The sequence below is a fragment of the Callithrix jacchus genome, chromosome 22, assembly GCF_049354715.1.
Source record: "Callithrix jacchus isolate 240 chromosome 22, calJac240_pri, whole genome shotgun sequence".
In the NCBI taxonomy this organism is placed as follows: Eukaryota; Metazoa; Chordata; class Mammalia; order Primates; family Cebidae; genus Callithrix; species Callithrix jacchus.
The window spans coordinates 12,716,617-12,729,404 of NC_133523.1; the positions used below are offsets into that span (position 1 = coordinate 12,716,617).

At 55.8% G+C, this 12,788-nt stretch overlaps 1 protein-coding gene across 1 annotated transcript; it reads right to left on the bottom strand.

Annotated features, from left to right (window-relative positions):
* Window positions 1-539: 539 nt before the first annotated feature.
* On the bottom strand, window positions 540-7,379 carry PODNL1 (podocan like 1). Its single transcript, XM_035287506.3, has 10 exons — window positions 7,170-7,379; window positions 6,805-7,026; window positions 6,077-6,170; window positions 5,678-5,742; window positions 5,418-5,527; window positions 3,700-3,856; window positions 3,329-3,444; window positions 1,926-2,583; window positions 992-1,140; window positions 540-915 (listed from the first exon to the last, which is right to left on the bottom strand). Exons 1-10 carry the CDS (start codon window positions 7,170-7,172, stop codon window positions 642-644), a joined length of 1,848 nt encoding a protein of 615 aa, XP_035143397.1. The 5' UTR covers window positions 7,173-7,379; the 3' UTR covers window positions 540-641.
* Window positions 7,380-12,788: the final 5,409 nt, after the last annotated feature.

The window sequence follows — 12,788 nt, forward strand, 5'->3', positions numbered from 1 at the left end:
ATCCCAGCTACTCGGGAGGCTGAGACAGGAGAATTGCTTGAACCCAGGAGGCGGAGGTTGTGGTGAGCCGCGATTGCGCCATTGCACTCCAGCCTGGGTAACAAGAGTGAAACTCCGTCTCAAAAAAAAAAGAAAAAGAAAAAGAAAGAAAGGTGCTTTCTTTGAGAGACCTGTTTGCCTCTGACACCCAGGCTGGAGTGCAGTGGTATAGTCAGCTCACTGCGGCCTCCGCCTCCTGGGGTCATGTGATCCTCCTGCCTCGGCTCCTGAGTAGCTGGGGTTACAGGAGGGTACCACACCACACACCTGCCTTGAAGGGTGCATTTGACTCCTACACCTGCTGTGTGGGGGATACATGTGAGGGTCCCTCTGTCACCCACTGTTTTTTCAGCGGGTAGCCTTGGACATCTGTGCAGTCACACATGGCTGGGTCCAGTCCAGACTTACTTAGCATCCCAGAACCTCAGTTTCCCCAGCTGGACTGGTCATGGGGAGGAGTCCATGGACAGCCCCCCAGAAGGGCGTCAGTCTGTGCCAAGTCTGTTTGGAAGGGGTTGGCTTTATTGTTGCTGTGTCCATCTGCGCTGTGGGTCTGGGGTAGGTTGTGGGTCTGCAAGCCTGGAGTGTGCCAGCTGCATGCCTCAGTGCCTTGGCCAGCCCTGGAGGCCCAGGAGAGCCAGAGGGCCCCCTGCGGGCGCCGTCTCCTCAGTCCATAGCCCAGCGGAGCCCCAGGAGTCTGGGCTGCTCTGCTGGGCCTCTCCAGGATCAGGGCCCCCTGCCCGTGGCCCACGTCGGGTAGTGGGAGGTAACCGGATCAGGACCTGCTCTGGGTTCCCTGCCGTGTCCACCACGCGCAGATTTGGGAGCCCCAGGAAGGCCTCAGCCGAGATGCTCATCATGTGAAGCCTGTTGGCCCTGTACAGAGAGGTGGTCATGACCCTCCCAGGTCCTCCCCTGCCCACCTCTGCCCGCCCCAACACCCTTGGGGCACCTGAGGAAGAGGGCACGCAGGCAAGGCGTGCTGAGGAAGGCCTCAGGGCCCACGTGGCTGATTCGGTTGCCCTCCAAGTGCAGCTCCTCTAGGGCCTCAGGTAGGTCCGGGGGCACAAAGGACAGCTCGTTGTGGCTGAGGTCCAGCACCTGGGGCAGGGGGTCAGAGACGGTGCCATGGCAGTCCAGGCCTGGGCCACCCAGCTCAGCCAGCCTCCCTCCTTGAGAGCTTGAGAGTCCCCTCCTGCCCCCTTCATACTGGCCCGGCCCTTCTTTCCCCCCCAACCCCCCCATGATTGCCAAAAGTCCTCCCCTCTGCAGAGATAAACCAAGGCCCTTCCCAGAAGCCACAGACAGACGGGTCCCCACTTGATTCAGTGAGTTAGTTACTGAATCGCACCATACCTCTCATCACTTTTTTTTTTTCAAGAGACAGGGTCTTGCTCTGTTGCCCAGTCTGGAGGGCAGTGGCCCGATCACGGCTCATTGCAGCCTCAAACTTCTGGGCTCAAGCGATCCTCCTGCCTCAGCCTCCTGAATAGCTGGGACTACAGGCATGCACCACCACGCTTGGCTATGCTTTTTGGTAGAGATAGGGTCTTGCTATATTGCCCAGGCTGGTCTCAAACCCATAGCCTAAAGCAATTCTCCTGCCTTGGTTTCCCAAAGTGTTGGGATTACAGGCATCAGCTACCTCACCCGGCCTCCTCATCACCTTCTAACCCAATCAGCCACCTCACCTGGCCTCCTCATCACCTTCTAACCCAATCAGCCACCTCACCTGGCCTCCTCATCACCTTCTAACCCAACTGTTGCTGTTTGCTTGTTCTGATTGCTTTGCCCCCCTAACTAGAATGTTTGGAACGTGGTGGGGCAGGAAGGGGGAGGGAAGGGCCCTCGGGACAGTCAGTGTGGCTAACCGGCCCATGCCTGACCTGGAGGGCTTGGAGCTCATGCCAGGTGCCGGGCCCGATGTCACCGACCCGAAGCCGGTTGTGCGCCAGGTTGAGATCCCGCAGCTGGTCCAGGCGGGCCAGAGGCTCGGGCTCCAGCATCCGCAGCTGGTTGCGCTGCAGCCGCAGGGTGCGCAGGCCGGTGGGCAGGCCCATGGGCAGCCTGGTTAGCTGATTCCCGGCCAGGTCGAGGCTGCGCAGGGCGCGCAACCGGCGGAAGGCCCGGCGGTGCACACGGGCGCTGGCCAGACGGTTATACGCCAGGTTGAGCTCCGCCAGGCCCGGCGTGGCGGCCAGGTCGCGGGGGCCCAGCGCGGCCACGCGGTTGTGGGGCAGCACCAGGGCTTGCAGGCGGCGGGGCAGTGCCGGGGGCACACGGTCCAGCCCGTTGCCATAGAGGTGCAGCGTGTGCAGGCCCCGCAGCGGCCGCAGAGCCCCGGCGGGCAGCCCCGAGCTCCCCAGCTGATTGTGCTGCAGCAGCAAATAGCGCAGACCGCGCGCCCCGTGCAGCCGAGCCGCCTCCACCTGCCGGATGCGGTTGCGGCCCAGGTGCAGGATAGCCAGGGTCCGGGGCAGGCCGGCGGGCACTGTGGTCAGCTGGTTATGGGAGAGATCCAGGTACTCAAGGCTATGCAGCTTGCTAGTAGGAGAGAGGGGCGATGTCAGGTGGGGCACTCAGAGTGGGATGCCTGATAGATCTCTGTTTTTCTCTTTTTTTAGATGGAACCTCTCACTTTGTTGCCCAGGTTGGAGTGCAGTGGCGTGATCTCAGCTCATTGCAACCTCTGCTTCCGGGGTTCAAGCAATTCTCCTGCCTCAGCCTCCCAAGTAGCTGGGATTACAGGCATGCATCACCACACCCAGTTAATTTTTGTATTTTTAGTAGAGATGAGGTTTCACCATATTGGACAGGGTGGTCTCGAACACCTGACCTAAGGTGATTCACCTGCCTCGGCCTCCCAAAGTGCTGGGATTACAGGTGTGAGCCACCACGCCCAGCTGATGCCTGATAGATCTCACCGGGGAGGCTGGGGAGTGGGCCTGAGACAGATTTAAGCTCGAGATTTCAACTTGCGAGGGATGTGTTGAGCGAGCTGAGTGGGAGGTAAACTTGGGGTGCTGAAGGCAGATTCCAGCCTGAGGGTCAGCTATGGGGGTGACTGGGGTACAGCCCTGGGTCCAAAATGCAAATGCATGTGAGAGTTATGATGTCACTGCTGGGTGGTGGAGAACAGGGACACCTGCCCAGTGCTCAGCTGAGTCTGGCACACAGCAGGCATTCACCAGATGAGGCCGTGGCTTAGGTGCCATCCAGGGGAGGGGCACTCAAGGTTGGGACCTCTGACTGTAAATTCTCAGCCCCTGCTGCCCCCACCAGCCTGAACCTGAAGGTGGTGGCATCCAGGCCGCTGTCGGTCAGCTGGTTGTGCTGGAGGTAGAGCTCACGGAGTTGAGTCTGGCGGCTCAGGGCTCCTCGGGGCACCTTGGAGATGAGATTGTTCTGGAGAAGGGAGAAGAGAATGAGAGTTGAGTCTGGGCTATGGGCAACGGGGAGCCACAGAAGGCTTTTGAGTAAGGGAGTGACAGGAGCTCGCCTTGAACTCAAAGTGATTCCCAATAGTTATTCAAAGAAAGATAACTCCCACTGCTGGAATTCTGAGGGGCAATTGGAAGGATGGAAAGCAAGGAACTGGAGGGGACCCCTGGGGACAGGTAAAGGGGGTGTGGCCCGCGGTGGGACCTAGAGCAGGGCTACCTGTAGATGGAGCCGCTCGAGCGAGGGCGGCAGGCTGGGCGGCAGGTAGCTAAGCCGATTGTTGGAGAGGCTGAGGGTGGTGATGGCCTCGGAGCCGCGGAAGGCGTCGGGGGGCAGGCCAGCGTTGCTCAGCTGGTTGTTATGGAGGTACACGGACCTGAGGAGAGCCAGGCTCTGGCCACCAGCCTGCCCCTCGCCTCCCACCACCCCACACCCGCACCACACACCGCTCAGGGTCGCCTTCATGTGTGGAGTCTGTGAGAGTGTAATTCTGTGTGTGCATATGATTGTGTGTAGGTGTGCAGGTGAGTGTGTATTGCATGAAGAGGTGTGTGCATGTGTGTGTCTTGTGCATGTGTGAGTGTAATAAGTGTGTGGAGTGTGTGTACATATATGTGCATGTGATTGTGGGTGTGCATGTATGTATATGCCAATGTGCTATGTGCCTGTGCATAAGTGTGCATATGTGTGTGTGCATGATTGTGTACATGCATGTGTGTATGTGATTGTAAGTGTGTGTGCGTATGTGTGCTTGTGCATATGATTGTGTGTGCATGTGATTGTGTGCGTGTGATTGTGTGGGTGTGTATGGGGGTATGCCTGTGCAGAAGTGTGCATGTGTGAGTGTGTGCATAAGTGTGCGACTGTGTGTGCATGTGTGTGCTAGTGTGTATATTCAATCATGTGCATGTGTGTACATGTGTGTACGTGTGCACGTGTGTGCTTGTGCATGTGATTGTGCATGCATGAGTGTGTGCATGTGGTTGAAAGTGTATCTGCAGGTGTGAGTCTGTGTACATGTGACTGTAAATGAGTGTGTGCATGAGTATGTGTGCATGTGTTCATGTGGCTGTGTACAGGTGTGTTTGTGTGTGTGTCCCTGCCTCAGTCGAGTTCTGACAAGCCATACAGCACCATCTCCCCCCTCACTCCTCTCCCAGAGTAGACCTGTGCCCTCTTCCCACTCCCCAAGCCAAAGCTAGGGATCTGCCCCACCTTAAGCCCTCCAGGGCAAGGCGCTTTGTTTTTGTTTTTTTGTTTTTATTTTATTTTATTTATTTATTTTTTTGACACGGAGTTTTGCTCTTGTTACCCTGCAGTGCAATGGCGCGATCTCGGCTCACCACAACCTCCGCCTCCTGGGTTCAGGCAATTCTCCTGCCTCAGCCTCCTGAGTAGCTGGGATTACAGGCACGCGCCACCATGCCCAGCTAATTTTTTGTATTTTTAGTAGAGACGGGGTTTCACCATGTTGACCAGGATGGTCTCGATCTCTTGACCTCGTGATCCACCCGCCTCGGCCTCCCAAAGTGCTGGGATTACAGGCGTGAGCCACCGCACCCGGCCCTTGTTTTGTTTTTAGACAGTCTCACTCCGTCTCCAGGCTGGAGTGCAGTGGCCCAATCTCAGCTCACTGCAACCTCCACCTCCTGGATTCAAGTAATTCTCCTGCCTCAGCCAATCCTGAGTGACTGGGATTACAGGCATGTGCCACCATGCCTGGCTAATTTTTGTATTTTAAGTAGAGAGGGGTTTTCATCTTGTTGGCCAGGCTGCTCTCGAACTCCTGACCCCAGATGATCCGCCCACCTCGGCCTCCCAAAGTGCTGGGATTACAAGTGTGAGCCACTGTGCCCTTAACTCCCTCATTGCTTCTAGAACCAGGAGTGACCCAGACATATCTGAGGTTTGGGGGCCTGAGCTGGGCCAGGGGCTACCTGAGCGCTGGCTTCTCCCCAAAGGTAAGGGGAAAGATCTCCATCACTTGGTTGGCAGCCAGATCCGCGACGCGGAGGGACCGGGGCAGAAACTGCGGAGCCACCGAGAGCTGCGGGGACACAGCCCACAGCTGCACTGGTCCTGGTGCACCCAGGCCCCGCCCGGGCCCCAGAGAGCAGTCCGCTCCCAGCTCTGGGCTTGTGACCGAAGCTGCACCCGCCCAGCTGGTCTCCGCCTGCAGGTGGGGCTGGGGACTCACCTTGTTCTGGGCCACGTAGATGTGCTGCAGCTGGGTGAGGGACTCGAAGGCCTCGTCGGGCAGGCCTGGGGGAGTAGGGGCAGTGAAGGAACTCCCCCCCCCGCGCCTGGTCTTGGGTGGAAGGGGAGTCTGGGCTCCCAACTGGCTGCCCCACAACTCTGGGCCGGGAACTGACAGAAGCTCCCCAGGCCCTCAGATCCCCTCCCTCCATCCCTACTCAAAAGCCACAGCCCCCAACCCCCACCCCAGCCCCTGAGTTTCCATCCTGCTCAGCAAAGGGCAGTTCTGGGAAGTGCCACAGAGCTGCCCGCAGATGGGGTGGGGGAAGGGGATGGCGGTGGAGACCTGAGTCTGTCGGTCCCACAGCCCCAGAGGGGCCACCAACCTCTGCCCTCTCACCTTCCGAGGAGATGAGGTTGTTGTGGAGGTTGAGGGTTCGCAGGCCGCTGAGGCGGGACAGCTCATTGTAGGGGAGCTCCTGGAGCTGGTTGTTCTGCAGGGCGGGAGTTGGGGTGCTCACACCCGTGACCCCGTGACCAAGTGACCCCAAGCACTGATTCTCAACTCCCTGTCAGCTCAAACAAGCCCCATGCCATCACCCCACAGTTGTTCCGAAACACCCCATCACCCTGACCCAGTCTTGTAACTGCCAAGCTGTCAACCCCCAAGCCCCCACAATTGACCCCACTGGCCCCAACACCCCCACAATCAATGCCAAATGTGCCATCACCCCCACAATCGACCCCAAATGCCCCAACACTCCCACAATCGACCCCAAATGCTCCAGCACCCACACAATTGACCCTAGAAGTGCCATCACCCTCACCATCAACCCCACGTGCTGCAAACTCCCATCACACTGAGACTCCAAACAATGCCATAACCGCCAAGATGTTAACCCTAACCCCCCTCATCCTCAGTCCCCACCCACTTCCTGCATCTCCACGCCCACCCCTCTCACCTGGGGCTCTGCCAGAGCCAACCTGCCAAGAAAAAGCTCCGTCACACCCAGCTCTGCACAGCCCTCTTGCACGTGGGCTCCTCTACCCCACCATGCTCCTCAGCCCAAGGTGCCCCTCCAGCTCCCCTCACCTCTGTGTGCCCCCATGCCCCTCCCTGGGCCCCACCTGCAGGGAGAGGTGCTGCGCGGCCCTGGTGATGTTGTCCGGGAAAACCCGAAGGTCCAGGCCGTCACAGTCCACAGTGTCAGCTCGGGGGCAGGAGCAACGCGAGGGACAGGCCCGGTTCAGGGGCTGTGAGCTCTCCCCCAGGTGGGGGAAGTCAGCGTCGTCCATGCCAGAGACGGGCAGAGGGCTGGGCAGCAGCAGGAGCAGCAGCAGGCTGGGCCACTGCGGGGGAGGGAGGGTCACCATGGTGACCAGAGCATCCCCTCCTCGGGGAGTGTCTTGGTGGGAGGCAGTGGCCAGTTGGCAGAGTAGGGGTAGGGGGGCAGGCAGGCCCCACCCTCAGACCCTCCCTCGCCCCACCTTACCATGGCCAGCCCAGACTCTGCCGTCTCGCCCAAGCTGCTGACCAGGACTCCCTAATGGAAACCAGGCGGTCACCTCCTGGAGTCTCTGCTGTGGCCGCCACTGCCCCCCATCTCCGGACCCAGGCCACCCCCCCACAACAGCCTGTTCTCCCGGGGGTTTGCAGGAGCTGGCCCACCCCCTTCCCCGCCCTGGGATGGGGTGGTGACGACAGGCCAGCCCGTCCCCTCGGTCCCCCCCAACAACCACCCCATCTCTGCTTTCGTAACCTCAGCCAGCCTGGGCCGGGCCACAAGAACAAGGAATGTTTGGGGAAAAGCTGAGATTCGCCCTGTCTGGTATTTGGGACGACCGCAGGAGTAGGGGTGGGGATGGAGGGATGGGGGAAGCTTCGGGGCACAGGAGAGTTCCGAGACGAAGGGGTGGGCAGCAGCGAGGGATCAGGGAGGCCTGAGCTTAGCCTGGCAGCCCAGATGCCAGCCTGGGAGCTCCTGATGAGGTCTGCTGCCCCGCACCCACCTCCCCTCTCCTGGCTGGTCTCGCTCCAGACACCCCCCTCTGCAAATGGCCACAGCTGCCTGGAAGGAAATTACATATATCCAGGCATCAGCCTGGTGGTTAAGAGTGTGAGCTTGGTGCCAGCCTGCCTCGGTTTGAACCTGGGCTGTGCCACCTCTCAGGGCCTTGGTTTCCCTCTCTGTCAAGTGGGGTAATGGTTGACTCACCCCCCACTCCCCCGCAGTGTTGTAAGGATTTATGAGATAATAAGGATTATATGAAACGTGCCCTTGGAACAGTGCCTGGCATACACCAGGGCTTCCTCACTCGTGGACGGAGGTAACAAGCTGGCCTCCACCTGAGGTCAGATCTCCCGTATCCACCACTTACAAACAGGACGGCTTCAGACAGGTCCTTTTCCTGCCCAGACCTCAGCTTTCTTACGAATAAAATGGGATTGATGGGCTTGGCACTGTGGCTCATATCTGCAATCCCAGTGCTTCGGGAAGCGGAGACACGAGGATCTCTTCTGGGTTTGTTTTGTTTTCTTTTGAGACAGAGTCTCGCTCTCACTGTCACCCAGGCTGGAGTGCAGTGGTGCAATCTTGGCTCACTGCAACCTCAACCTCCTGGGTTCAAATGATTCTCCTGCTCCAGCTTCCTGAGTAGCTGGGATTGCAGGCTCGTGCCACCACGTCCAGCTAACTTTTGAATTTTTAGTAGAGACAGGGTTTTGCCAAGCTGGCCAGGCTGGTCTCGAACTCTTGACCTCAAGGGATTCGCCCACCTCAGTCTCCCAAAGTGCTGGGATTACAGGTGTGAGACATCACCGCCGGCTAGGAGGATCTCTTGAGGCCAGAAATTTGAGACCAGCCTGGGCAATATAGTGAGACCCTGTCTCTAAAAATACATTTTAAAACAATTATCCTGGGCTGGGCTCTGTGGCTCATGCCTATAATCACAGCACTTTGGGAGGCTGAGGCAGGTGGATCACATGAGGTCACGAGTTTCAGGGTAGCCTGGCCAACATGGTGAAACCCTGTCTCTACTAAAAATACAAAAGTTAGCTGGGCATGGTGACATGCTACTGCACTCCAGCCTGGAGGACAGTGAGTCCCCATCTCAAAAATAAATAAATAAATAAAAATAAAGATATGGTGTTGGCCGGGCACAGTAGCTCACGCTTTTAATCGCAGCACTTTGGGAGGCTGAGGCAGGTGGATCACCTGAGGCCAGGAGTTCAAGACAAGCCTGGCCAACACGGTGAAACCCCATCTATACTAAAAATGCAAAAATTAGCTGGGTCTGATGGTGGGGGCCTGTAGTCCCAGCTACTCCAGAAGCTGAGGCACGAGAATAGCTTGAATCCAGGAGGTGGAGGTTGCAGTGAGCTGAGATTGCACCACTGTACTCTGGCCTGGGCGACAGAGTGAGACTCCGTCTAAATAAATAAATAAAATAAAAATAAAGAAAAGATTTAATTTTGCCAGGCACGGTGGCTCACACCTGTAATCCCAGCACTTTGGGAGGCTAAGGTGGGTGGATCACCTGAGGTCAGGAGTTCAAGACCAGCCTGGCCATCGTGGTGAAAAACCCCATCTTTAAAAAATAAATAAATAAATGTGTGTGTGTGTGTGTGTGTGTGTGTGTATACCTACATATATATAAAGAAAAGAAATATTGAGTTGTCAAGAGAGTAATCAATTTGTCTGGAACTTTTCGATTTTATTGCTCAAAATCTGACATCCCAGGAAACCCGATTGTGCTGGGCAAATCGGGACAGCTGACCATGCCAGGAATCAAGCCCACTTCCCTGTGCGCAGCTGGGGCTCAGTTCCACTAGGGGAACGCTGGGAGGAGGGTAGAACACACACCGCAGTCATCCCACCTGAGGGCGAGGGAGCTGGGGATTTACCTCCTGGTTCTCTCCCATCAGTCACTGGTTGAGAGTTGCCGCTGAGGTGCCTTCATTTCCCCAGCAATTTGGTTAGAGCAGGGTCTGGCCCGAGTGACATAAATGTGAATGTAGGTGAGGTGTGCCACCCTCATGGTGAGGCCTGTGGGGAAGGACAGCACCTGCGACAAGGGATCATGGGGTCGAACCATAGTAGGGAGATGGCCATGAGGTATTGCAGGTGGCTGGGAAGAAGGGGCCAACATGTCAGGAGAACAATGGAGAGAAAGGATGTCCAATTTTTTTTTTTAAGATGGAGTCTCACTCCGTTGCCCAGGTTGGAGTGCAGTGGTGCGATCTTGGCTCACTGCCACCTCTGCCTGCTGGGTTCAAGTGATTCTTCTGCCTCAGCCTCCCAAATAGCCGGGACTGCAGGTGCGCGCCACCACGTCTGGCTAATTTTTGTATTATTAGTAGAGACAGAGTTTCACCATATTGGCCAGGCTGGTCTCAAACTCCTTGACCTGCCCACCTCAGCCTCCCAAAGTGCTGGGATTACAGGAGTGAGCCACCACGCCTAGCTTTTTTTGAGACGGAGTCTCACTCTGTTGCCCAAGCTGGAGTGCAGTGGCGCAATCTTGGCTCACTGCAACCTCCACCTTTCAGTCAAGAGATTCTCCTGTCTCAGCCTCCCAAGTAGCTGGGACTACAGGCGTGTGCCACCACACCTGGCTATTTTTTGTTTGTTCGTTTATTTTTAGTAGAGACACAGTTTTACCATGTTGGCCAGGCTGGTCTCGAACTGCTGACCTCAGGTGATTCACCAGCCTTGGCCTCCTAAAGTTCTGGGATTACAGGTATGAGCCAAGGTTGTCTATATTAAAAAAATGTATTTGTTATTATTATTATTTTTAGAGACAGGGTCTTGCTCTGTTGCCCAGGCTGGAGTTCAGTGGTGTGATCTTGGCTCACTGCAACCTCTGCCTCCTGGGTTTAAGCAATTCTCCTGCCTCGGCCTCCCGAGTAGCTGGGATGACAGGTGCCTGCCACCATGACTGCTTAATATTTCTATTTTTAGTAGAGACAGGGTTTCATCATGTTGCCAAGCTGCTCTCAAACTTCTGACCTCGCGTGATCTGCCCACCTCAGCCCCCACAAAGCGCTCGGATTACAGGCACAAGACACTGCGCCTGGCTGTTATCATTATTTTTTGAGTCGAGGTCTCACTCTATCACCCAGGCTGAAGTGTAATGGCGCCATCATAGCTCACTGCACCCTCCAACTCCTGGCCTCAAGAAATCCTCCAGCCTTGGCCTCCCAAAGCACTGAAATCACAGGCATGAGCCACCATGCCCAGCTATGATGTCTGAATAACCCACCCTTCCACGGAGGAAGAAACATGGGCCCAGAGAGGTGGTCATACGTTCATGTTTTCTAGGGCTGTGTGATCTCCTGAGGGTCCCTCCTCATGGGATGAGACAGGAGACGGGTCTTAGTTTTGGCCAGAAGAGAACTTGTGTCCTATCTCAAGTCCTCCCCATTAGCTTAGACACTGGGTGGAGGTTGCTCAGTCCCTTTAGCAGAGCAAGTGGGTAACCACGGGGAGACAGAACCACTGCTCCAGTCCTAGCCCCAAGGGAGGCAGCAGTAAGAATCAAGATGTTGGCCGGGCGCAGTGGCTCATACCTGTAGTCCCAGCACTTTGGGAGGCCACAGCAGGTGGATCACGAGGTCAAGAGATCGAGACCATCCTAGTCAATGTGGTGAAACCCCGTCTTTACTAAAAATACAAAAATTAGCTGGGCATGATGGCGCGTGCCTGTAATCCCAGATACTCAGGAGGCTGAGGCAGGAGAATTGCCTGAACCCAGGAGGCAGAGGTTGCGGTGAGCTGAGATCGCGCCATTGCACTCCAGCCTGGGTAATAAGAGTGAAACTCTGTCTCAAAATAAATAAATAAATAAATAAATAAATAAATAAATAGAATCAAGATGTTTCCGTTTGCTGGCAAGCCTCTTTCAATTGCAAAGAAAAGAGAACCCAGCTGAACTAGTGAAGACGAACAAGGGCATTTACGGGCTCATTACCAGAAACCCTGCATCCTCCAGGCACAGCTGAATCCAAGGCTTCCGTGGTATCTTCCACATGTATTTGGTGCAATGTCGGCTCATGACAACCTCCACCTCCCGAGTTCAAGCGATTCTCTCATCTCAGCCTCCCGAGTAGCCTCCTGGGGGGTCAAGCCATCCTCCCACCTAGGCCTCCCAAACTGCTGAGATTACAGATATGGGCCACTGTGCCCAGCATCTATTATTTTATTTTATTTTATTTTATTATTTTTTTGAGACGGAGTTTCACTCTTGTTACCCAGGCTGGAGTGCAATGGCGCGATCTCGGCTCACCGCAACCTCCGCCTCCTGGGTTCAGGCAATTCTCCTGCCTCAGCCTCCTGAGTAGCTGGGATTACAGGCACGCGCCATCATGCCCAGCTAATTTTTTGTATCTTTAGTAGAGATGGGGTTTCACCATGTTGACCAGGATGGTCTCGATATCTTGACTTGGTGATCCACCCACCTCGGCCTCCCAAAGTGCTGGGATTACAGGCTTGAGCCACCGCGCCCGGCCGCATCTATTATTTTAATGTGACACATATTTTATTTATGTATTCCTCTTTTATTCTTTTTCATTCCCTGATTCATCTTTTTTGATTTTGGTTTTTTTGGAGACAGGGTCTCGCTCTGTTACCCAGGCTGGAGTACAGTGGCTCGATCAAGGCTCATTGCAGCCTCGACCTCCCAGGATAAAGCAATCTTCCCACTTTAGTCTCCCAAGTAGCTGGGACTACAAATGCATGCCACTATGCCTGGCTAATTTTTTTTTTTTTTTCAGTTGTAGACACAGGGTCTCACTATTTTACCTAGGGTGGTCTTGAACTCCTGGGCCCAAGCAATCTGCCTGCCTCAACCTCCCGAAATGCTGCTGTTACAGCCACGTTCCACCACATCTGGCCTAGCGCCTGTTTATGAATCACCTGGTATGATAGCTGGGATTACAGGCGCCATCCCCCCACCACGCCCAGCCAATTTTTGTATTTTTGGTAAAGATGGGGTTTCACCATATTGGCCAGGCTGGTCTCGAACTCCTGACCTTAGGTGATCTGCCTGCCTCGGCCTCCCAAAGTGCTGGGATTACAGGCGTGAGCCACCAGGCCCTGGCCAGTATTGCATAA